The sequence below is a fragment of the Adiantum capillus-veneris genome, chromosome 5 (assembly GCF_014529385.1).
Source record: "Adiantum capillus-veneris isolate H3 chromosome 5, ASM1452938v2, whole genome shotgun sequence".
In the NCBI taxonomy this organism is placed as follows: domain Eukaryota; kingdom Viridiplantae; phylum Streptophyta; class Polypodiopsida; order Polypodiales; family Pteridaceae; genus Adiantum; species Adiantum capillus-veneris.
Genome location: NC_140935.1, coordinates 101,032,756 through 101,058,905, shown reverse-complemented (window position 1 = coordinate 101,058,905; position 26,150 = coordinate 101,032,756). Strand labels below are relative to the sequence as shown.

General features: G+C 42.3%; 1 protein-coding gene across 1 annotated transcript in view; it reads left to right on the top strand.

Annotated features, from left to right (window-relative positions):
* The first annotated feature begins 17,309 nt into the window (after positions 1-17,309).
* Positions 17,310-26,150, top strand: part of LOC147457826 (uncharacterized) — a 60,198-nt gene continuing 51,357 nt past the window's right edge. Inside the window, exons 1-2 of the mRNA XM_086512614.1 lie at positions 17,310-17,493; positions 18,227-19,184. Coding sequence (XP_086368740.1) covers positions 18,277-19,184 — 908 coding nt within the window. The 5' untranslated portion in view covers positions 17,310-17,493; positions 18,227-18,276. The remainder of the gene's footprint in view (positions 17,494-18,226; positions 19,185-26,150) is intronic.

Below are 26,150 nucleotides of genomic sequence, written 5' to 3'. Positions count from 1 at the left end.
AATCAAAAGTAGATAAAAGAAAACAAAAGAAACAAAAATGATAGAAACAAAAACTAGACAAAGAAAACCTTAAGGACAAGTATCTACAAACACACACTTGCACAGGCACACACATCCAAAAGCAAACCTTAAGGACACACACACTCAGACTCTAAAGGCAAGCTTCCACTCACACACTCAAAGCCACACACACTCAGAAGCAAACCATTAGACACACACACACACACTTGGACACATGCTAGCACAAACACAAGAGCAAAAGTAAAACAAGAAATAAAATGAAAAATCAAACCCGAAACTAGCAGGGCACGAACGAACCAACATAACCAACATGAGGAGAAACACCTGAACAAGTGCCAGAGACTCTGCAACACCAGGAAGGGAGGCTGGTGTGGGAGCAAGGGCACAAAGGTAGCCTTCTCTCTCTCTCTCTCTCTCTCTCTCTCTCTCTCTCTCTCTCTCTCTCTCTCTCTCTCTCTCTCTCTCTCTCTCTCTCTCTCTCTCTCTCTCTCTCCTACAAGATCGAGACATGACAATTAAGCTCATAGACATAATATTCGGAGAAAATCATAAGACATAGGAAGAGAGAATGTGCATACTATTGGATCAAAAGGAGGGGGAAGGGGGTGGGGGGGGGGGAAATGCAGAAGGGTGTTGAAAAGATGATCTTGGATTTTTTTAACAAGAAAAGGGTCCCTTCTATTGGTGATAAATTCATAGCTAAGGGGTTTTATAAATAGTTCTTCAATGCACGTGATATATATGTTCTACATACAGTGACCCCCCTCCCTCTTCGGAATGTTGGGCTCAAATTTTAGCCCTCAAGTGCACAGCACACTGTGCACAGTTAAGTATTTGATGTTATCAAAAGTACTTGTGCAAACATATATACCTCTCCTTTTACAAGTAGTTAACATGTTTTGGCTCTTCCACAAGAGCTAAAGGGAGGTGGTCCAATTATTTAGCTTATTCTATGTACAACTTAACGTATTGAAGAGCACCACTATGGCTAAATTTTGGAGAGTCAAACCGCATCACATACCTCCTTGCTTCATGAGCTCCAATCTATTGTTGGATGCCTCATTTATGTATGCAACACGAGGCTTGTTGATGCACTTTATGTACCTGGGATCAAGAAGAATCTTTTTTTTGTATCTGCACTTGCTAGACTTAGACTTGTAGTCAAATTTGTGGATGACAGATGTACAGTTCATGATCTCAGTTTTGGTGATGAAATTGTTGCATCTGGCCTTTTGTGTCGTGGGCTGTATAAGCTCACTTTGTATGACAAGTGTGGACAAAATTTTGCAAATGTTGTTACAGATTCAAGGGCTATTTCAGATGCAAAACTTTGGCATGCACGTTTTGGTCATCTGAATTTTGCTAGTTTGCTGCGTTTGCAGAAACCTGATATGGTTGCTTCTTTGCCGCCTCTTGAAGCACCTGTCAAACATGTTTGTGAAGGCTGTATTTTGGGTAAGATGCAGCGTTCTAAGTTTCCAAAGGATGGTTCAGTTCGGGCCACATGCAGGTTGCAGCTTGTGCATAGTGATGTTTGTGGGCCCATGCAAACTCCGTCCTTGGGCAATTACCTGTACTTCGTGACTTTCATTGATGATTACTCCAGGCATGCATGGGTATTTTCGCTTAAAGAGAAGTCTGAAGTTTTTATGTGCTTCAAACAATTTCTAGCTATGGCTGAAAATGTCTTGAAATGTACTATGGGCACCCTCCGTTCCGATCGAGGGGGGGAGTATATGTCTCATGAATTTAATGCATTTCTGGCTAGTCCTGAGATAAAACACCAATGTACAGTGAATTATACACCTAAGCAAAATGGTGTTGCTGAGAGGAAAAACAGGTCACTGACGGAAATGGCACGATGTATGGTCAAAAGTCAAGCTTTGCCACATTCTTTTTGGCTTGAGGCCATCATGTGTGCCACTTATGTACTTAACAGGTGTCTTACGAAAGCTTTGCAGTCTATTACTCCATATGAAGCATGGCATGATAGAAATCCTTCTATTGAGCACATGCGTGTTTTTGGTTGTTTGGCATATGCTTTGGTACATCAAGTGCAGTGCAAAAAATTGGATGATAAGGCTATCAAATGTATTTTTTTGGTTATAGTGTTGAAAGCAAAGGTTACAGGTTGTATCATCCGCAAACAAAACGTATTTTGGTTTCTCGGGATGTAGTGTTTGTGGAAGATTCTGTTCAGCCCTTGTTGTCATGTACTAGAGACAGTAATGTAAGCTCACAGGACATTTATGACACTTTGTCGCTTCTTTTCAGTAGTGTAAATACGAGTGTAAGTTCCAATGAGGCAAATGTATAGCCTATGGGGGTTTCTGAAAATGTTCTAGATCAGCCTATTACTGATGAAGATGTACATGATGTACTTGATGAGGAAAGGGCTGAAAATGAGCAGGCTAGAGGTATGCCGAAATGGCTGGTGCACACTGTGCGTGACAATAAATTGGATGCACCTTTGTTTAGTCGTACTCGTTCAGGCTCTCGCCATGCATCTTATGCATCTGATTGTTATGCTTTGGCTGTGTCTAGCTTACATGATGTTGAGGAGCCTCTGTATTTTGATGAAGCACAGAATTCAAAAAATTGGATGGCTGCCATGCAATCAGAATATGATGCACTCATAGAAAATGACACATGGACTTTATGTGATTTGCCTCCTGGCAAAAAGGCCATTGGTACGAAGTGGGTTTACAAGTTGAAACGCAAGCCGGATGGTGAGATTGATTGCCATAAGGCTCGACTTGTTGCAAAGGGATATGCACAGCAAAAAGCCATTGATTATGAAGAGACTTTTGCTCCCACTTGTTGTATGACTACTGTGCATTTTCTATGTGCATTGGCAGCTCGTTTTGGTTGGGATGTACATCAATCAGACATTGTTACTGCTTTCTTGAATGGTGAAATATTTGAGGAAGTTTATGTAACGCAGCCTCGCAGTTTTGTCATAAAAGGACAAGAGGACAAAGTGTGCAAATGTAAGAAGGCTTTGTATGGGTTGAAGCAATCTCCTCGTGCTTGGTATGAGAAAGCTGACACTCATTTGGTTAAACAAGGCTTTCATAACATTCCAACAGAAAGCACATTGTATGTAAAGCGTGAGGGTGATGTACTTCTCATTGTGGTTCTTTATGTCGATGATTTGCTGATCACTGGACCAAACGAGAGACATATTGCTGAATTTAAGGCTGATTTGAATGCTACTTTCAAGATGAAAGATTTGGGGCTGTTGCATCATTACTTGGGTATACAGTTTAAGCAGTGTGATGGTGGTATTGCCTTGTGTCAGAAAAGTTACATAGAGACATTGCTATGTAAGTTTGGACTTGAGGATTGCAAACCTATTGCCACTCCCATGGAAACAGGTTTGAAGTTGAGTCTACATGATGCTGGCGATCCTGTTGATGTCACTCTTTATCAAACTGCTGTTGGCTGCCTCATTTATGTATGCAACACGAGGCTGGATATTCAGTTTGCAGTCTCACAGGTCAGCAGATTTATGCATAGCCCAGGGTCTAAGCATTGGCAGGCTGTCAAGAGAATTTTCCGCTACCTTAGTGGCACTTTACATCTTAGCTTGTTTTATCCCAAGGGGGGATCATTGCCGCCACACTTAAATGCTTTTTCAGACTCAGATTGGGCTAGTTGTTTTGACATGAGAGTGTCCACAAGTGGTTTTTGTTTCATTCTTGGTAGTTCATGTATATCATGGTTGAGCAAGAAGCAACCTACTGTGGCCACTTCGAGTTGTGAGGCTGAGTAGAGGGCAGTCTTCACAGCTACGGTTGAGTGTGTATGGCTCAGACGCCTTATGGATGATTTGGGTGTTGGACAGGACACTGCCAACACTATCTACACTGACAATCAGAGCGCATTGGCAGTTGCGAGGAACCCAGTTTTTCATGCTCACACAAAGCACATTGAGGTGTATTACCACTATGTCAGGGAGAGGCTCTCAGCAGGAGTGATCAGCTTGGCTTATGTGCCAACACATGACAACCTTGCAGATCTTTTCACAAAGGCATTGTCTCGTGAGAAGCTTGAAGCTTTCCGCAAATCTTTGGGCTTACTCCCCTTTGTGGACTGATCATGTTCTTAGGGCATGGCACTTCCCTTTACTCATGTGCCAGCTCTCGTTCACCACATCACTCCAAGGGGGATTTGTTACCATATACATGTGGTAGTGATGTGTGTCAACACACTAGGACTGCCGGGGCGTTTTTTCCCTCTTTAGGAGGTTTTTTCCCCGAGCATTGATATATACGCCCATCACTCTAGGGCTATCTATCTTTCCATTGCACACTAAGTTATACACTCTCTATTGTGTGCCTTGAGATTCCTTCGTCTTCTCCAAGCTGTGTGTGTTTCTCTGCAACCCCTAATTCCAACATGAACCGACCTGGTTAAAGAGTGTACTTCATACTGAGTGCGCACCTCGTATGGTAGTTGGTAGATCCACACTAAATCTTATAGAAATAGTACATATGTGGTGCAATATGCTTCGTAAGTTATCTTGTCCATGAATTCACATGCCTTTCCAAACAAGCATGTGCTAAACACTAGGGCCCGTAACACTCAGTGTGCATGCATTCAACACATCTAGGTACCAACAATGAAACATTTTCATTAACTGAGTATAGCTGTGCTATATATGTAAACAACCATCCGTCAATGTTGTTTACAGTACTTGTCACCTCAACAAGTCTGTAATTAGTTCTTGACAATTTTTGGCCACTGAAATTGCTCCTGATACTATGTGCTCAAAATGGTCGAATAAACAGATGTGACCAGCACCTAGGGACTCTGTTGCAACACATCATTAGGAAATAGGTGCTAGTGTCAGTCCCAGAGACTCATATTCTCTACATGTGGAATATGTCTCATAAAATGATGTAATTAAAAAAATGACATTTAGCAAGTACAAGATGTACTTGTTTGTCTCCGGAGGTAAATGCAAAATACTGGGACCCTCATGAACCTCTCTCCACACTAGCTAAACCAAACTCCATGAGTTCCTAGACCATGTTGCACACCTTGTGACTAACAACATGTGCCAAACAAAACCGTACCATATAGGCCTATCACTGCAAAGTGCAAAAATTGTCTGGTACAATACTTAAAGTGTTTTGCTCCAACATGACCTTGCCATGTGTCTGGCAAGCAAAATGCAAGCATCATATACATCCCATTCTGGGAACATGTAATCAAAGCATATACAAATAGGAACAGCCAAAGTACATGTTGAGAGTAAGTTAGAAACATATTGTGGAGTACCAAAGCCCTGCTTCAAGGGGCTTAGTACTGACACAACATGTCAAGTGAATACTAAAGAGAAATTATTGAATAGACACTGACAATTACCTAATGATTATTGTCCTCATCTTGGTAATCTAAAACCCTTGGTAGATTGCAAATGATACAACAACTAATTCTTGGCAAATAAGAAGATCTTTCCTTGAAAGTTCAAGTGGCAAGGTTCCAAGAATTGACCACGAACACTTAGTAAGTGATTTAGTAACCGTGAGATGGGTCTTACCCCGAAACTATGCTTGTATGGACACTCTCGGTGCTATAAACAAAATAGGAGATCCACAGAAGTTGGAATCAGATTCACAACTAGACTTTGGTGAACTTGAAAATCCATAATCTTGGGTTTTTAATGGACAACCATGCTGTTTGAAATGTTTGCTTCATCTATACACCTTGGTAGAAATAAGTCTTTACGAGTTTAAGACTCTCAAATACTCAACTTAATCTTCACACTAAAAGTATGTAGTGCTAAAGTAACACCCAAAAAATACTAATAGCAAGACTCTTGCTTGTCCATTAGGATGGATGGGCACTCAACTGGATAGAATTGTCCGATCTTGATAGCAATCACTGATGGATTACAAACAGATGGCTCTTAGCCATTCCAAAATAGATGACTATTAGCCCTTCAAAAACAGATGGCTCTTAGCTCCTCCTTTTATCATACCGGCATAGAAAGATTTTAGTAAAATCATGCCTAGTATCACTATCCCAACAGAGAATTAGGAGAGAGAGGGAGAGGGAGAATGCTGTGTTGGGATTAAAGCCCAAGTGGCCTCTTATGCGGATATGGCCGGCCGCCCGCCTAACTCACTTACCTCTAACTCTTTGTATATACTAACATATTCTTTGTGAATACTAAGGATTTTGGGAGATAACCCTTCTAACATCTCTCTGCGTACTGTACTGTGTAAGCTCACTGTGTGTGTGTGTGAGAGAGAGAGTCGACCCACGCTCCGCTCCGCGACTTCAATTGGTATCAGAGCCTTGGTGCCTTGGTTCAGTGCGGATTTGCGCAATCGCGCGCGCGCACTTTTCCGGCAGATTCTGGATCCGGAGTTCGAAAATTCACACTCGGCGTTCCGGGAGCGTTTCCAGCAGGTGACCTGCGGTTTTACCCCCCTTTCGAAGCCGTTTATGCCCTCAGAATTTCGTTCTGAGCACTACAGCAGAAGATAGATTTCAGCCGCAAAGAAATCCGTCTTGTGTAGATTGGCAAGCAGGAGGTGGTCGACATCAATATCGACATCGACATACATCACTTATTCGTCTTCAGAGCATCATCTATAGACCAGGTACACATATATATCATCAGATATATATATTGCAGTCTGCATTGCTACTTCTTGTGCTTGCCAGGTTCCAGGGGAGGTGTGGCCATACGACGGCTTGACACCACTGGCATGTATTGCAGATTGATGTACTATGATTGTGGGTCTGCTAGTTGTGAGTCACGCTAGCAGACAGACCGCCACAGCGGTCATAGGACAGTGATTGGTCTATTATAGGATGTATGCTAGTTCTGGGCAGTTTGCTGAGCCATCTGAGAGGGTCGTGTGTGAGGTTTTTTGAAGCCAAGCACTGGGGGCTGGGTTACCCAGTGTGAGGTGGATTAGGTTGCTGGAGTTCCCCTCTACACGCATCCTCTTCGGCGACTTTTATCCCTTAGGATGTATGACTTTGTGTAGACACTGGATTGCATCTTATGCGTCAGGCCGTTGAGGCATTGTTCAGAGTTCAGTCTTGAGACAGATACAGGTTCTGTCATCGCCCAGAGAGGAGACAGTGTATGCTTACAGGATTTGTCACTGGTCAGCTATTTATGATTTTTTTTTGAGCTATCTTTTGGTTCCCAGAGCTCAGTTTACAGGGGAGACTCTGTCAAAAATTTTCAAAATACTGACAGTTCCTGAGGAGAGGTGTTCAGCTTGTTGATTACAGCTTGTTTACTGTGTACAGAGGCCAGTTTACAGGGGAAACTCTGCCGAATTTTTCTCAGGAGTAAACAGTTTGGCAGATATGGCATCTTCTCAAAGTGAGACTCTTTACAACATAAAGAAGCTGGATGGCACAAACTTTCCATTCTGGAAGAAGCAGATTTGGCAGGTTTTGGTGCAGAAAAAACAAGTGAAGCCATTGAAGCTCAAAGGGGAGAGACCAGAATTTATGGCTCAAGATGAGTGGGAAGAGCTTGACGAGTTAGCTTGTTCCACAATCATGCTGACACTGGCAGAAAATGTTTACTTCAATGTAGCAGAAGAGACTACAGCGTATGGCGTATGGCAAAAGCTATGTGATATGTACGAGAAACAAAGTGCTGCTTCTCAGATTTACTGGCTCAAGAAATTGGTGGATTTGAAGATGAAGGAAGGGACAGCCATGTCAAATCATCTGAATGAATTTCACTCAATTTTCAGCCAGTTAACAGCACAGGAGATAGTCTTTCCAGATTCAGTGAAGGCTATGTTTCTCTTAATCACTTTGCCAGACAGTTGGGATACTTTTCGTACAGCGTTAAGTAATTCTGTCGCGCCAGAAGGTCTTACGAGTGCCAATGTAGAAGGCAGCTTGCTCACAGAGGAAGTGAACAGGAAGAACATTGACAAAGGCAAAGGCAATAGTGCTTTGGTCGTTCGAGGGAGACAACAGTTTAAAGAGAAGAAGGGTAAGAAGGCACAAAACCGAAGTAAGTCTCGTGATTCGAAGTCAAAGGATGACATAGAATGCTACCATTGTGGCAAGAAGGGTCACATGAAGCGAGACTGTACGAAGTGGAAACAAGAAAAAGGCAAAACAAAGAGTTCTGAGCAAGATGAAAAGAAGAGTTCAGTGAAGATTGAAGAGGTGAATGTCACAGGATCTGGTTCAGACAGTGATTCTGGTATAGCAGCTGGTGACATCTTCCTTACAAGCAATCTTGATTCTGTTTTCTTGACTGCAGAGGATGGACATGCTATGAGTGATTGGATTATCGACTCAGGGGCATCTTTACATGTTTCTCCGCACAAAGAGTGGTTTACATCATATGTGGCTACTAAAGACTATGTCAGACTTGGCAATGAGCAGGTTTGTGACATACTTGGAGTGGGAGATGTGCAGTTGAAGTTTCAGAATGGCTCTTCTTTATGGCTCAAGAATGTCAGACATGTTCCAGCAATCCGAAAGAGCTTGATTAGTACAGGGAAGTTGGATGATGCGGGTTATGTGACAGTTTTTGGGAACAGCGCTTGGAAGATCTCCAAAGGTTCGATGACTGTAGCACATGGCAGCAAGTCAGGAACTCTGTACACTTTACATGTTTCAGAGGTTAAAAACCATGTAATTAATGTGATTGAGCAGCCAAGTGTGTCACTGTGGCATCGTAGGTTGGGACATATGTCAAAAAGAGGAATGGAAATACTTTCTCATTATGGTTATTTGCCTGGCTTTTCATTTCAAGATTTCGAGTTTTGTGAGCATTGTGTTTATGGTAAGCAAACACAGGAACCGCACAGATCAAAGAGGAATCGTAGGGACGAACGGTTAGCTCTTGTACACAGTGACCTATGCGGACCAATGCCTAGTTTGTCACTAGGGGGAGCAGCGTACTTTTGTACATTCATAGATGACTATTCTCGCAAAGTATGGGTTTACTTCTTGAAGCACAAGGATGAGGTGCTCAAGGTCTTTAAGACATTCTTGCAGCTGGTGGAGAATCAGAGTGGTCAGAAGCTGAAGTGCTTGAGAACTGACAATGGTGGAGAGTACGTTTCCAAAGCTTTTCAAGACTTTTGTCAAGAAAAAGGGATTAAGCGGGAACTTACTGCACCATATAATCCTTCACAGAATGGGGTTGCAGAACGTATGAATAGGACCATACAAGAGAAGGTCAGAAGCATGTTGTCAAATGCTGAGTTGCCTGATGGATTTTGGGCGGAAGCAGTGGCTACAGCAGTCCATTTGATCAACAGGTCTCCTAGTAGGGTTCTGGATAAGAGTGCAGTGGCCGAGATGCTATGGACAGGCAAGGCACCTTCGTATAAGCATCTCAGAGTCTTTGGTTGTGAAGCTTATAGCCATATTCCTAAGGAGTTCAGAAATAAGTTAGAACCAAAGAGCAAGAAGTGTATATTTCTTGGCTACGGAGAATCGGGCGAGATGGGTTACCGGCTTTGGGATCCTGAGTCCAGAAAGCTTATTCGTAGCAATGATGTGCATTTCAATGAAGCCAAGTTTCACGCTAAGCCAGAGAAGACAGAGGAGATCATAAGAGTTGTCTTCAGGGAAGATGGACCCAGTGCTAGCACATCAAGACAGCATGGTCAGGCTCAGGAACAGCCTATAGTGGCTAGAGAGGCAGAATCAGTTGTGGTGAGACGTTCTGAGCGTGTCTCCAAACCACCTGATCGTTATGTGCCATCTCTAAATTATGTCATGCTCACAGATTGCGGAGAACCATCTTGTTACAAGGAAGCATTACAAGTGGTTGACTCGAAAAAATGGCAGTTGGCCATGCAGTCAGAGATGACAGCTCTGCATAAAAACCAGACATGGAAGTTGGTTAAATTACCACAGGGCAAAAAGGCTCTACCTTGTAAATGGGTTTACAGGTATAAGATCACCGCTCATGATAGTCAGCCAAAGTACAAAGCAAGGCTTGTTGCCAAGGGCTTTAAGCAAGAACAAGGCATTGACTTTGATGAAGTCTTCTCTCCAGTGGTCAAGATGACTACATTGAGATGCTTTCTTGCATTGGTTGCTATATTGGATTTGGTGTTGCACCAAATGGATGTCAAGACAGCGTTCTTGCATGGTGATTTAGATGTGGAAATTTACATGCAGCAGCCAGAAGGGTTTGTTGAGAAAGGCATGGAACATTTGGTATGCCAGTTGTTAAAGAGTCTTTATGGCTTAAAACAATCACCGAGGGCATGGTACCATAAGTTCCACCAGTTTATGCTTTCTCAAGGCTACAAACGTAGTGAGTTCGATCACTGTCTATATACAAAGAAGGCTAAGGATGGCAGTTGGCTGATCCTTATTTTGTATGTGGATCACATGTTGATTGCTGGCAAACACTTGGAAGAAATTTCAGCTTTGAAGTCAAAGATGGCAAAATCGTTTGACATGAAAGACATGGGTGAGGCAAGTCATATACTTGGTATGCGCATTGAGAGAGACAGATCAAAGAAGTTGATTTGGTTATCTCAAACAGAGTATATTGACAAGGTTTTGCAACGTTTCAATATGGAGAAGGGAAAGGCATTGAGTGTTCCATTGCCACCATATGTGAAACTTAGCAAACAAGATTGTCCTGTGTCTGAGGAAGAAAAGGCTGAAATGGATAAGATTCCATATGCGTCTGCAGTGGGTAGTTTGATGTATGCAATGATTGCTACACGTCCGGATATTGCATTTGCAGTGGGAGTGGTTAGCAGATATATGTCAAATCCCGGCAAGAAACATTGGGAGGCAGTGAAAGGTATCATGAGATACTTAAAACATACAAAGAGTATGCGCATATGCTATGGTAGTCAGGATTTGAGTGTCAGAGGATACACTGACTCAGATTATGCAGGAGACTTGGATAAGAGGAGATCTACATCAGGCTATGTCTTTACATTGGCTGGAGGTGCCATATCATGGCGATCTCGATTACAAGATTGTGTTACGCAGTCTACTACAGAAGCTGAGTATGTTGCAGCAAATGAGGCATGCAAAGAAGCTATTTGGCTTGGTAGATTGGTTGCAGACTTGGGAATCAATGCAGATATGCCAGAGTTATATTGTGATAGTCAAAGTGCTATACAATTGGCAAAGAATCCAGTGTTCCATTCGAAGACTAAGCATATTGATGTCAAATATCACTTCATTAGGGAAGTACTTGAAGACAAGCAGATACAGCTGCTGAAGATCCACACCAAGGACAATCCTGCTGATCTACTCACAAAGGGACTTCCAGGAGAGGGCTTTGTGCATTGTCGTGAGTTATTGGGCATTGGATAGATGGCAGTCATGTAAATCTTTGTACATTTATGTTCATAGATTTACAGTTACTTAAAGTGCCACATTGGACTTTAAGTGGGAGGTTGTTGGGATTAAAGCCCAAGTGGCCTCTTATGCGGATATGGCCGGCCGCCCACCTAACTCACTTACCTCTAACTCTTTGTATATACTAACATATTCTTTGTGAATACTAAGGATTTTGGGAGATAACCCTTCTAACATCTCTCTGCGTACTGTACTGTGTAAGCTCACTGTGTGTGTGTGTGAGAGAGAGAGTCGACCCACGCTCCGCTCCGCGACTTCATGCTGGACTAAGGAAAATCACTTCTTCTAATGTGTTGTATGTCCCGTGCGTATGCTTCTGTGAAAACGATGTATGTGTTGTAGCTTATCCTATAAGCATACAATAGTGTGCTTGTGAAATGCTCTCTCATAGAGATGCAACAAAAAACATAAGTCACAGCTTGATCCACCTAACCTTGGTAGTGATTTGATTGTATCAGATTGACTTACTTTTGGTGCTTCGCCCTTGAATGAAGTTCGTTCGATTTAATGGTTTTAAACATTCAATATTTGATTGTATCCTTGACAGAGTGGTTGGTGTTATAGCGGAAGCGTAAAAAATGATGAGGTGGAATTAAATACAAACGCATAAGAAAAAATGATAAGCCCTTGGCTAGAGTGACGGTCTCAACAAAGGGAGCCGAAACCATAAGAGTTGTGCACAATCAAGATTGGCATGGATACATCACAATTTGACGTTTCCAAACATAAAATGTAAGCTTATATCCCTATATTGCCAAATCCCCGAACCTGTATGCCAATGCCCTTGATCCCAAGTCAGTGGGAAATACCTAAGCATGGGTTAGAAGCGTTGCTTCTTGTGAATTCTGTCAAAGCACGTTGCTCTGTTTGACAAGTAATCCTTTCAAAATTAAAGGAGAAAACATAGAAAAACAAGAAAAACTTTATATTATCTGACCTTCTCACCGTGTTGTGGCCAGTTGTCTCTTGAAATTCCGAGGGAATATCTCTCTTTGAGAGTGAATTTAGCATGATTCTGATGTCCATGCTGGAATCTAGCTCATAGTCATTTCTTCTACTAGTGTGAGAGCTGTTATATATACCATATAGGCTCTCTTGGCACATAATAACCTGCAGGACACCTTGGCAAGTTTCCCTAAGTTCGTATGCTAATAGCATATTCCAAACTTTGGAAACCATGATGCCACATGCCGAAATTGAAACCTTGCTTCACATGAGTACTGATGGAGTTCTTGCGCTGATAGCTAACAAATACTCTTGTCAACTTACAAGTGTCATAGCAAAAAAAGGTCGACCTTGTTGAGCATTCACAGAGAATCGACCTTGTTGAATTGTACATCGTATTGAAAAACAAAAAAGTACACGATATGCTAAGAGCATATGTTAGCAAAAATAAATTTGATTGGGAAGATTATCTCCCTATATTGTCAAACATGTGACGACTGGTTTTAGTCCTTTCATGCTCATGTATGGTTTTCACCATAGAGTAACGATTATGGTGGGGTTGGCAACTGAGAAACTTTAGCAGGTCAAGGATTTTCTCCAAGACCACATGGATATGCTGAAACTTGCTGATGAGAAACAACAAAGAGTAAATTCACGGAGGGGAAAGAGGTATTTTTACGTGTTCCAGAGCATTCAATAATTTTGAAGGCTGGACCAACACCTAAATTATCTCTAAGATATCGTGGGCCTTTTAAAACAATGAAGCGAGTTGGAGATATGGCCAACAAACTCTCTTACCAGTGCACTCTCCCATTCATGAGGTAATTCATGTACGTCCTTTATATAAGCGCTTGCATATGTATGACAATGTTATTGGCCAGTAGATTTTGGTTGATTTTCATTGAACCTCCAACCCAACAGCACGAACTTGAGTGCATTCTTGACTATCATGATCTTCATACGTGTCATCATGTGCATCGACGAGCATTAGTTAAGTGGAAAGATAGACTTGAGGAAGGTGCCACTTGGAAATACATTAGTGTTCTTAAGAAGAGATTTTTCCACTTTTGTTTTCAAAGACAAAAACACTTCTCCAAGGGGGAGTAATGCCAAGCCAAGGGCCAGAGGCTAGGGGCTAGTCTGAACTGAGTTTGAGGGTTGCCTATATAAGGGCAAGTGGTTGGGAGGTGAGAGAGGTTTTGGACACCCTAGTCTCACATCTCTCATCAACGTGGATCTGCATTTTTCTTCACAAAAACATCCTTTCAATCTTGATATTGAGGTGGCAATGCTTCTATGCTTTTTTTTTTAAATGTGTCAATCGGCATTGTGAATATCAAGAAAGTTGGATTCCTTTTTGCTGCATGCATGAAGATCTTGGCTCCAATGTATGTATGCTTCCCTTTCTTCTTTTGAACTTGTCTTGGCTCAATCCTTCGAGCCCTCCAATCAATGCTAGGGTTGTGCAACTCAAGCCATGGTAGACCAATACAAATTGGACTGCTTGGACATTGTATGATATTGAACACAATCCTTGAAACATGATCCTTTACTGTTACTTCTATGGGGTGAGTTTCGTACCTGACATCCCCTAAAGTGAGGGAACGACCATTAATTGCTTATGTGGTTACTAGACTAGAATTCTCCACAAGTGGTATGCCTTGTTCTTTTGCAAATTCTTTGTCCATGAAGCACGTCGTTGTGTCTAAATCCAGTAATGCTTCACAATCCATTTCTCTATCCAACATATGGATCTTGACTGGTAGCATACAACTTGAATTGGGATCAGCGGGGAGAAAGAGACCTTCTTTTACTTGGATTTTTTCCAACTCCTCGGTCTCTATTGAGGTTGGACGTATATGTTTCCCAAAATGTTAAGGTTGTTGCACCATGACCCTTCATCCTTCTCTTCTTAACAATGTTGGGCAATGTGTCCAAGCTCTCCATACTATATACACATGCCATTGATGCATCACCTTTGCTTCTCTTGACCTGAGAGAGGTTTAACCTGTGTTGAATCAATTTGCATGGGCTCAATGCTTGGTTCATGGCCCTCTTGGATTGTAGGATTGTCATGTGTCATCGCTATTCAAGACTGTAATGATGCCCCATCATGCTTCTCTTGTCGTCTCTCAAATAGCCGATTATCACATTCTATTGCTTGAGGGATGAACTCGCTTAATGCATGAACCTTTGGCATAGTCAATATGTAATGGAATTGGCCTATTTAACTTGAGAGTAGGGGAAGTTAATGAGTGTACTTTTGAGAAATAACTTTGTGAGCATAGCGGGTGAAGATAATTGAAGATAGAAACATAATCATAGCAATTAGTTAACTTGGCATGAACAATACTTTTGCAAGAGAGAGAATTTAGAGAACATGACAATAGTTGAGGACCGGATTTATGTGGAGCCGGTCCCCCCTCCAATAGGCATTTGTATTATGATTTGTCCCATTAAGAGAGACTTGTTACAATAGAATCTTTGTGTTCCTTGTGACCTAGGTGATGCAATGAAGATGGAAAGCTTCATGCATCACAAGCATAACATAAACTTGAAGAAAGATTTAACTATCCTAAGCCTCAGTCCCAAGATCTCAAACACCTTCGAAGGTGGATTAGAGCTAGCAGGGAATGAGGGTAGGGAAGAGGAAGAAGAAACATTTCATACGAGAAAGAATTAGTTCCTCACTTATCATACTCTTCTTGCTAGCATACATAATAGCATAGTAATGAAGATGGAGAAGATGGCAAGCTTAAGCATTGAAGCATGGCTCTTGGTTGGATTTGCACTCCATAGCCAAGAGTGTTGGTGTAGGCTCTCAACCTCTACTTGCTTGGAGAAGGAGAGGCACTTTGCACATTGCATAATGACAGTGTGTGTGAGTGTGTGTGGGTGAGTATACCCCATAAGCAACCCCCTAGCTTGCTTGGGTCGACCCCCCTTGTAGCTCATGCTTGAAGCTCATTGGACCCCTCTAGGCCTAGCCAATCATAAGCAGGAGTCATACAAAGCAACAAGGGTAGCCTTGGGACAAGTGTCCCCCTTTCCCCTTTGAGAGAGAGGACTTGATAAATGCAAAATCAATCAATTAAATCTCGTAAATTATCATTGGACCCCTTGGGTGGCCAACCAATAGGCTTCAGGCACACCATGAGGGCAACACGAGGAGGAACTTGCCAAGTGTCCTTTATGCTTTCTTTGTACCAAGTAGATCTTGTGTGAGTGTGTGGGTGTTCTCTCATCCCCCCTCTTGTAGGGCTCGCCCCCTCCTTGTAGGGATTGGATTTTTGACTTTTTGACACCTCAACCCCTCATGCATAGGCCCAGTTCCCACCACAAGCTTGGCCCTTAAGCACTTTAAGCTTGGGCTGGGTTCTACAGCCCTAGCATCTCAAGCATGTCAAGCACCTCCAACATCTCAATCATCAAGCACCTCAAGCACCTTAGTCATCAAGCATGACAAGCAGAACCAACACCTCGAGCTTGGTCAGGTTCCCACCTCAAGCTCATCCCTAGCTTACATAAGGTCAAAAGACTTTTACACACATTGTTGGAGGTCTTCAATGAAGCTAACCCTAAGGTCTTATACTCCATCGGTTAGACTTGCTCTTTAATAGACCATCTCTCATTTGGGCCCCTTTACCATTGGCCCCGTGTTGAGATAGATCTATAAGCATATGTCTATATCTTAACCCTTCTTCCCGTTTATTCTCCCACATTAAGTGATCACTTTAATATGAGAAAATCATTTGGGTTGGTTAGATATTAGATTTTATGACACAATAAAAGATCTTTTATATCATCTTTTAATCCCCATCAAAATTGGCTAATGAAATGTTCTTCATGCCAAGTTAAATCACATGTGAATTTTCACAATTCAGATGCATAGACTGATGCAAGCCTTGACCCTTGGTGGAGATCTCTAAGCTTTGTTTCAACAACCCTTACTCTATCAATATCTCCAAAGGTCGTAGAAAACTCCCATAAAAAAGCATCAAAGTCATGGAGAAGGGGAGATTCCTTTTTAAGTAAAGGAGTAAAACAAGAGAGAGTCATACATGAGAGGAGTGTGCCAACAAGGCCCACTTGAGAAGCTCCATCATTCGGATGAAGAGCCCCACTTGTTGGAGAAAGCCTCTAAAGTTTGATGTAGTTTCATCAAATTTTTCAAGCAAACTGACCTTTGGATCTTTCTTCTGTTGTTGTTGGAAATTGCTAGATCTTGGGGCTTTTGCTTGATGTATGCTTGTCTCTTGAAGCTCTTAGTTTTGACGTTGCAAATCTTGCACCAGTAGACCAAAGACTTGGGGTTGTTATGCTTGAAGTTAAGCATTACTCTCATGTAGCTCTTGAAGTTGTTGTTGGATGCTTTGCAAGCTAGTGATGACACCTTCCATCATTGACTCCATGAAGGCTCGACAAGATTAAGAGATGAGAGTCTTGCCAAACTGTTATGAGCACGTCTTGAGCTAGAAGAGAGTGAGAGAAGGCGCTCACAATATATAAAAGAGTGAGACTTGATTATAAACTTAATATTGATTACAAGACTTAATACTTGATTAAAAATGGGAGGATATTAAGAACGATGTGTTGTCAAGCCTAGTTCCACTCTTCATCTTTCTTTGTGTTAATGAAGTGGGTAGTATTACCTTCCATTACAAGGGAGGCGTGTATGGAAAGAAAATTTGTGGCTTCAAAAATCACTCCCTTTTTCCACATGTTGGCTCCACTGACCATCGTTTGTATGCCAACGTCCTAAGAGGTTTAGAATAATTGATGGGATGACTTAGGCAAGTACTGTAAGGATTGGTCAATAAAAAAAGAACAGCTCATTCTAAACTTGGGAGCCTTCCACCCTTGGACTTGAGGGTTCCATCTAGCTTTTAAACACCAAAGACCACTAAAGGCTTTGATTTGGGAGGCCTACACGAATCATGTAATAAATAGGCAGATTTTTGCTTCAAATTCTATAAGTTTTATGCAAAGTTTTGATGTTGGTCCATTGTGGCTATGCATAGCAGAGAGAGAGGCGATTTGCTGTTGGTGGATAAGTGAACGCATTGGCAAACAAGCATTGATGCATTTCTTCACAAATTCAACGTAATAGCTCGCAGACGGCCCGACGGGGCGTCATCTTCAGCCTCCACAACCATTTGTCTGCTATCGGTTAAGGTAAGCTCTTTCTATCTTCTCTTGTGGTTTCGATTTTTCATGGACTTTCAGTGCAGAATTCCTTCACGTTAACTGCTCAAAATTCTTTATGTTTCGACCGATTTTGGTGCACATATCGTTGCTTTCAAAGCAGAGCCTTGGATGCATCAATTGCTGCCTTTATCTGTACTATCAATTGAGGTTTTTTCACATTAGGATTTCCTAAAGGACGGGGTTGCTCAAGTGTAAACGTATGGTAATGCCTACTTATGCCATTTGCATGTTCAGGGATATTCAACATTGTGGGATTACTCGTATGTACAGTTGTGAACCCAAAGTACAATACAGATGCAAAGGAAAATAAAGTATAGCTTAGATTCATTGATCTTGCGAGTGTAAGGAATATATTCCAATATATAAGAAGTTTTTGAAATATGAATGAGGTTAGAATTTGCAGTTTTGTGTGCATGCAATTTTCCAATCATGGCACGGTAAGGTTACCGCATCAACATTATTCAACCTTGTGTAATTTACAGTGTCAAAATGGGGCAAACCTTTCATCAAGATAGAGGATGTCAATCCATGTACCAATACTGAATTCTTGGGGGAGGGGATTCACCAACTGTACATGTTTTCACTTGTGACCCCTCACATGATATTGATGCTTTAGGGTTTTCGCATTGGTCATGTGTGTAAAAAGGGATCATGCATTTCAACCCGTGCTAAGGTGATGTTATTTGGGTTTTATGTGCAGGCATGCTTCTCAACTTGAAGATACATGTTTCTCTGCTGGTCTTTTTGTAAATGGTTGTGCTGCTAGTTCCTTCCTCAGCAAGTGCAGCTGTGCTAGAAACCTCTTCTGTTGCCTCTGCATATGGTGGTGTTGTATCCCCTTCTACCAGTGATGCAGCAAGCTTAGTGCTAAACGTGAAGTCACAGAATCTAACTTCCAATGGTGATGTTTCATGCTTTCACTCTACATACTTGAATCATCAGGCTCACAGGAGGAGCAGGAGGTTTTTGCACAAGTTCCGCGCAGATTCAGCAAGGAGGGATACGGTTTCAGCATTGAATTTGGATCTCTTTGAACTGGCTAGGAGGACACCCAGCTTCCGAGCTAGTTCAACTATCTTGGAGGAAGATTCAAAGAAAGATTTGCAGGAGCTTAAAACCACCAACTTTAACTTAGATCCTCTGAAAAGCAGTCGTTTATTTTTACCAAAATGGAAGCGAAGTCTTGGGCAATATCTGGGGAGCAGTTCGTCAAGCTTGGATGCACCACCCAATGCTCCTGTACCACCCTTTACAGGTGGTCTTATTTCTTTACTGGGATTGGTGCTCATTTGCGGAGTTATCCTTGATAAGTGGATATGGCGCTCGTCCAGAAAGGGGCAGTCAACAAATGCTGGGAATACACAGTGGGAAGGTTCAGGCCCTCAACTGTCTTCGACTGGGATCGCCATGTTTTTGCGAAGAGACCTGAGGACAAAGGAATCTGTAGAGTGGGTCAACATGGTTCTTGGAAAGCTTTGGAAGGTCTATAGACTTGGTCTAGAGACCTGGCTTGTTGGTTTGCTTCAGCCTCTCATTGATAACCTTCAAAAACCTGCCTATGTCAAAAGGGTTCAAATCAAGCAGTTCTATCTCGGTGATGAGCCAATCTCAGTTAGAAGTGTCCAGAGAAGAGCTTCACGACGTTCTAACGACCTGCAGTAAGTCATGTTTCTTCTTTATCTATGGAAAAGCTCAATGGCAAGTACCTTCAATCACACTTGGGTACTCCATTGGAAAAATTAATAGGACTACAATATGCCTCTTGGCAAATAAGGTTTCAAGGTGTGGACATCGATATGTATTTGGAAAGGATTATTTATGTTGTTTGATTAGGAGGCTATAGCACATATGGAACAATACAATAGATATGCATTTTGGAGGGGTTAATGATGTGATTTTATGTAGGAGGCTATGGCACACAAGGACCAAGGTACATTAGACATGAATGATGCTTATTGATTCATAATGATTTGATTTGGCAGTGTGCTAATATCATGTCTCTACTGTTAGACGCTGGCCAGGTTACAGAAATTCAATAGAAGTGCCCTACATAGTACACGTTCTAAGTGGTACCTTTGCAGCTTGGTTTATTGCTGATGTATTGGTGGGGCATTTTGAGCTAAAGAAACAATGAAGATGTGTTTCTATAGCAAGCTCAAATCATTTATCATAAAGGCAAGGGAAATTCCTTGAAGCATTTGCATTTGGTTTTGAATCGCATGTTTTGGCAGACTAGCAGTTTTTAAGGAATAATTAGTTGATTGCTTTTCGCAAAATGACAATTAGCAGTTCATATATGTTAGTGATAAAGTAATTTATTGCTCAAGTAACACATAGAACTAGTTCGAAAGGTTCCTACATGCTTAGGGAACGTTATGGAGTAAAGAAGGTTCGATATATTGATCGATTGATCACTTGGAAAGTACATAAGATATGGACCAAATCGAAAGGGATGGTCTCCTCATGGATCTTGGTATCTCCTATTTGGTATCTCGTATATACCTTGAATTTGATTATAGCTATGAAGAAAAATTGCTCATTACTCTTCATGTACCTTGAAGGCAAAGATTCATACCATCCTTTTGTCATTGCCTTTGATCAAAATGCATGTTTTGCTTGTGAGTGTATTTTAACACCGGTATAGTTCATACGTTGCCATAGTGTATTTGCTCTCAACACTCTAATCAAGGGAAAGTTACCAAAATGCCCCCTAAAATTTGCGAGTATTTCTACAATATCCCTCATTTTTGGGACATTATCAAAAAATTCCTAAAATAGTCTTTCATTTGGAAAAATTCCTTGTACACCCCTTCTCAATTTCGCCTTCACAAAGGCAAGGAGGCCAAAGAGGGACTGGTGGATCAAGGATGCTACAAGCTCTGAGCTCTTTCCTTGGTTGGACGCTCCCCCATATGTAATCTTTGGCATTATAGTTTTGGTCACTTGAATGTTGATGCTCTTCGCCGAGCCTTTCGAGAGTAGATTGGGGGTAAGCAAGATCAATGTAGTCTAGCATTTGTGGGAAGCGGCATGGAGAGGTTATTTGTCACGAACAAGAGCGCATAACAATATTAAATATACTATGATAAATAGACTTTATCACTTAATATGAAGCTAATTGGTATATATATATATATATATATATATATATATATATATATATATATATATATATAGAGAGAGAGAGAGAGAGAGAGAGAGAGAGAGAGAGAGAGAGAGAGAGAGAGAGGATCGACACAGTACTGGACCAGAAGATGGGCTGGCCTCCCCTTGTAAAGAGTATTTTTATTACTGGGGGAAGGCATCATACAAGCACATGAACCAAATGTATTACGATGTCCATTCTAGATTTTAGTCTCAATTGAACTCGAAAGCCTCTGCTTCCTCATCTCAAGGAAAACCCCTAGTCCTAGGAAACTCTTTTCCTTACCTAGAATCCTCAAGAACCAAGGTGCTCACCTCTAGAACCCACCTTCAAGTCTCAGGGCATGGCATCCCTATAACTCTATTCCGAGAGTCCTCTTCCGTAGAAATCTTATCAACTCTATTCCGAGAGGCCTCTTTCGTAGAAATCTTATCAACTCTGCTATCTTGGACACAAAGCCTCTCCTCGGGAATCTCTACTTGTTGATCCCAACTCGAGAGTCTTACCATTCTCAGATTTACGGGTCTACTTCCAAGCTTAGGGTGTGAAACCCTTGGAGAGGAATTGCACGTGCAAACAAACACTCATAGATCAAAACATGAAAAGCATCACATGTGAAGACTCGAAGCTTGGAAAGTAACTTGGTTCTTTGAAAGCAACTCCCTAGAAGAGTTCTCTATATGCAGATAAGTTTCTTTATAATTCTACACACAAAAGAGGTGTTTTCTCGGCTAGCTTGCTTTTATTGGTCCAAGTACCTGGCAAGAATAGAGAGAGTTTGCTAAGAATAGTTGGGATATAGGGCGCCTAGAGAGAGGATGGTCCTTAGCTTGCTGCCCAAGCCAGAAAGAAGGGAGAGAGATCACCTACTGCTAGATAAAGCAAAGAAGAGGGGGCGCCAGCTTTTTGGTCTCTAAATCTGCACCTGGCTGGGCGGCCAAACAACTTTAAAAATGGTATGAACCTGGCAAAAACTCAGTAAAAACTTATAAGCGAGAAAACCCTCTCACTTATGTATCTGGTTGCTTCCAATAATTCAATCAGAACCATTTTCTTTCAAATAAAATTAATTTAGCAACATCCCTCTCACTTATAAACAGTTGCACTCAATTGTAGCGGTCCAACCGAACTTCTCGGGGAAGCTGGAAAATCGCAAATCTCGCTCAATGATGAGTTGAGCTGGTTCTTGCTTGAGAGAATACATAAAAATGTAATCAAATAGAAATTCAATACTTACTTTACTAGTTCGAAACGAGATTTGGAACTTGAGGGTAAAGGTACTTCTTCAGGATGGAACTCGTCTACATGGTCTTGGCGATGACTGGTGCACTTGGGGCAGCCATAGGAGTTGGCGACATCATCTTGGCGTCTGAAATTTGCAGCGGCACAGGGGAAACACTGGCGCCTTGGTTTTCTAACCCTGCAACTCTCCAACTTAGCGGCTGAAGTCTGCAGCAGCATGGGGGAAACACTAGTACCTTGCTATTCAAACCCCGTGATCCTCCAACTGATGCCCAGAATTGATGGGGCTAGCTTGCTTTATAGGTGCTAGTACTTGGCAGGAATAGAGAGAGAGAGTCCGCCAAGAATAGGGGGATTATAGGGCGCCTAGAGAGAGGATGGTCCTTGGCTTGCTAGTGAGAGTTTTCTCGCTCATATGTTTTTACTGAGTTTGCAGTAGGTTTAGACCATTTTTAAAGTTGTCTGGCCACCCACTTTAGCGCAGAGTTAGAGACCAAAAATCTGGCGCCCCCTCTACTTTGCTTGATCTGGCAATAGGCGATTTCTCTCCTCCCTCTTTGTGGCTTGTGCGGTTTTTTCTAATAATCAGAAATATGTTTCTTTCAAAGTCAATTTAGCAAATTATTCCAAAGCACTCTGCACAATGAGTTTCTGTATTTTGAAGTTGGTTCACACTGATCACCTATAGTCGGAGATTTTGGGATACTTCTATACTTCAGCTTCTTTTGGAGAGGTGTCTCTCAAGGATAGATGGAAAGATACTGTTGCAGTATATTGAAAGAAATTCAACGCTACTGTCAAAAACGTACTTTCATGTGCTCTTTCTACAACTGTGTCGTGCCAAGGAAGAGACATGGAATGTGACTTCCGTGAATGCATACTTTTCAGCTTTTCATGAAAAATCCGCATAATTTTGTGCTCATTCATGAGTGAAACGTGCTCAACGTACAATATGCCATGCCTAGGAAAAGGGATCACATAAAGACGCTGACGAAAATACAGGTAACGATCACGAATGAAACACTCGTACAATGCGTGTTGACCAATCATGCGAACACATAGTACTTCCTGTAAGGGTTCTATGGACCTAGGCTCGAGAGCCAAGATCGATCCTTCGTGAGTGATCGAATCTGCAACGAGGTTAGCTTCGCTAGAAAAAGCATCCTCTAACACATCATCCTTGTGAACAATCACATCATCTTCATGCAAATCATCATGCTTGTGAGAAATTACATCGTGATCATCCTGCAAATCATCACGCTCGTGATAAATCACATCTTGATCATCATGCAAATCATCATGATTCTCATAATCATGCAAATCCTGTGTCATGCTTGGGAGAAGAAGGGAGTGAACGAGGCTCCTTTTCCTAATTCTGTGCAAAGTATGCGTGCACTTGAGAAAAAAGTCGCCACAACTCTTTCATGTGTTGGTCGCCCTTCTCTTGTCCTGCTTTGTTCTCGCGATCATATTCTGCTTGTCTTTCGTTGTTCTCGCGATCAAATTTTGCTTGTCTTTCTTTGGCTTCCAAGCGTGCTTGCTCGTGCTCACGCTCTATGGCTGCCATTCCTTCTTTGTATTCACGATCTATGGCTGCCCTTCGTTCTTCGTAGGCCTTTCTTTCTGCTTTTCTTTCTTCGCGTTCTAACTGTCTTTCCATAAACAATTGCTTCAACTCATCCATAGGAGTTAGTGCAATCCTTGGTGTAGATGGGGAAGGGGAAGGGTCGGAAAGACCTCCTGGTGGGGAAAATTCTTCTTCGCCTCTCTCATGCTCATCACCTTCATGCGAAGTATCCATTCCGCTTCGGGTGATAACCATCCACTAAAGTCTTGGGTTCTTGTGGGTTCTTGTGGTCTTGGGTTCTTAAGTTCACGAGGAACTTGGGTTCTTGGGGGTCTTGGTTTCTTGGGGTTCTTGAGGTTCTTCTTTCGCTTGCAATCTATGTTAGGGAAGGATCTTCTCTTCACCCGAGTTCTGCTCTTTTTTGCAGGCGCACCCCTTAGCGGCCTTGCGCTCACACCAAGGTTGCTTTTTCCCACCTCACGTCGATTGGCCGGCCGCTAAGTGCACGGTCCGCTCTCAATGAGTGAAAAGAGGCACAAGGGGAGGCTGGACAAGCCCTTCTTTCCTGGGATTCCTGTCACTCTTCAAAAACACGATTAGGAATTGACACGCCCAAGCGAACTTGGGTTCGTGCGACCGCAACAAGCAAAAAAATTCTTGTGATTCTTGTGGTTCTTTCCTTGAGTGATATAGAACACTGCCAAAGCTCTGATACCAATGTTAGGTGCAGCGGAATGAATGCTGAACTTTGCTCAAGATGAGTGCTCCGAAGTGTGCTCAAGGTTCCTTTTGTTCTTATGGAAGGGAGAGCCTTTTGTTCTTAATGAGAGAGTGCAATGATCATAAACAAAGTGAATGCACACTGTGCATGAGAGTGTATGAGACTGAGAGATAGAGAGAGAAGAGAAAATACGACACCAGAGACGTCGTAAAACCTTCCTCCGAAGGCCCCACTCTCGTTGGCGAGAGTGGTCTACTATTGATTGCACAAACTGGTACAAAGTGGATGCATGTGGCTGATGCAAGTCTAGGCTAGGTCGATGTCGACGACGGGGATGACGAGACCGACGCTATGGCTGAAATCTGATGCTCCTTATCTGTTGTCCAAAAACGCTAATAGGCTGAATTCTGCTGGGACCAAAAACGCTGGTCTCGGGCTGAATTCGCTGAAAATTCTGCTCATAAAAACGCTGATCTGGCTGGTTCTTAATGGCTGAAATCTGCTGGTCTTTAGGTGGTCAAAGGCTGAAAACTGTTGGGGCTTTATCTGCTGAAAACGCCATGCAAAAAGGGGGGCGATTTGGGGTTCTGGAAACGCTAGGGGCTTAGGTTGTCTGGCGAAGGATGCTTGATGAAAAACGCCAATGCTTGCAAAGGCTATGGCGAGGGTGACTTGCTGAAAACGCCAAGGGCTGAAGCTGTATGGCGTTAGGTGCTTGCTGATGAAAACGCTAGGGCTAGGGTGTCTTGCTTGGAGGAGAAACGCCACCAAGGGGGGGATCTTGCTGAGAAGTTGCCTGTTGAGCAAGGTGCTCCTGCTGCCTCTTCTGCCAATTAGTGCTAGCCTAGGTTTGCTTATATACAAACTTACTCAATTTGCCCTACCTACTTTCCAACAAAAGTCACTTAAAAATAATAGGAAAAATAGGCTAAATGCACTGGAAAATGTCAAAAATAGAAAAAATAGGCTAAATGCACTTGAAAATTCCCGTGAAGGATTCTGATGGGAATGCTTATGATCATGCTGTGTGCAACCAGAGGATATGCATCTACTTTAAGTGTCTGGACATGCACGGTTTGCGAATAGACTCACAAAAGTGCCGGATCACTTCTAAATCTAGACTGACTGGATTGACTGAACCCTTGTCGTGTTGTAGCTTGTCCACGGACACATAGGGTTGGATGTGTCACGTGACACATGCAAATACTAACATGGAATGGTAGCAAGATCTGCGCCACAAAGTGTGACTGCCACGTGGCAGTCTGTATAGCAGGTTTTATGGGAGTTTGTGAAGAGATTTTGGTGTGGAGTTTTTAGCATGCAAAAAGGAGAGCTGCTGGGTGCCTAGATTTAGGGGCCCATGTACTCTTCAAAATAGTGAATTGGGGGTGGCTTGGACCTTGGTAGATTAGCTTGGGAGCCGACCTAGAGCACACCCCTTCGGCCACTGTACTTTGTGAACCATCAATAAAGAAAGAATTACCAAAAGGGGCGCCAGTCTTTGGGGAGAGTGCATTTGGAAACATAACTCCGTCGCTTTGCATTGACTCTCTCTCTCTCTCTCTTCAAGTTCAGTTCTCACAATTTCTGTTCGTGTGTTGCTGTTGTTTCTCACTTGAGTGTCCAAGCTTGTTCTGCAGATGGATGGCGTGGCATGACCCGTATTGGACCTCCCGAAAAATGCGACAGGAATCATGGCAGCACTAGTCGCGATTGATTTTACGTTGGTTGGTACGGACTTTGTTGATGTGGCTTATTCACGCCGGATGCTTTCGCGGCATTAGTTTTTGGGAAAGTTGACTTTTTAGAGTTTTTTGTTATGAATTCTTAAATTTTTTGAGCTTTTGGGTGGCAGCTTTTGATATCAGTTGTTTTTAAGAGCTTTGAGCTCCATATAATGCACGGCTAAGTGCCTATAAAAAGAGGCCGTGTGTGTGCTTAGTTTTGGG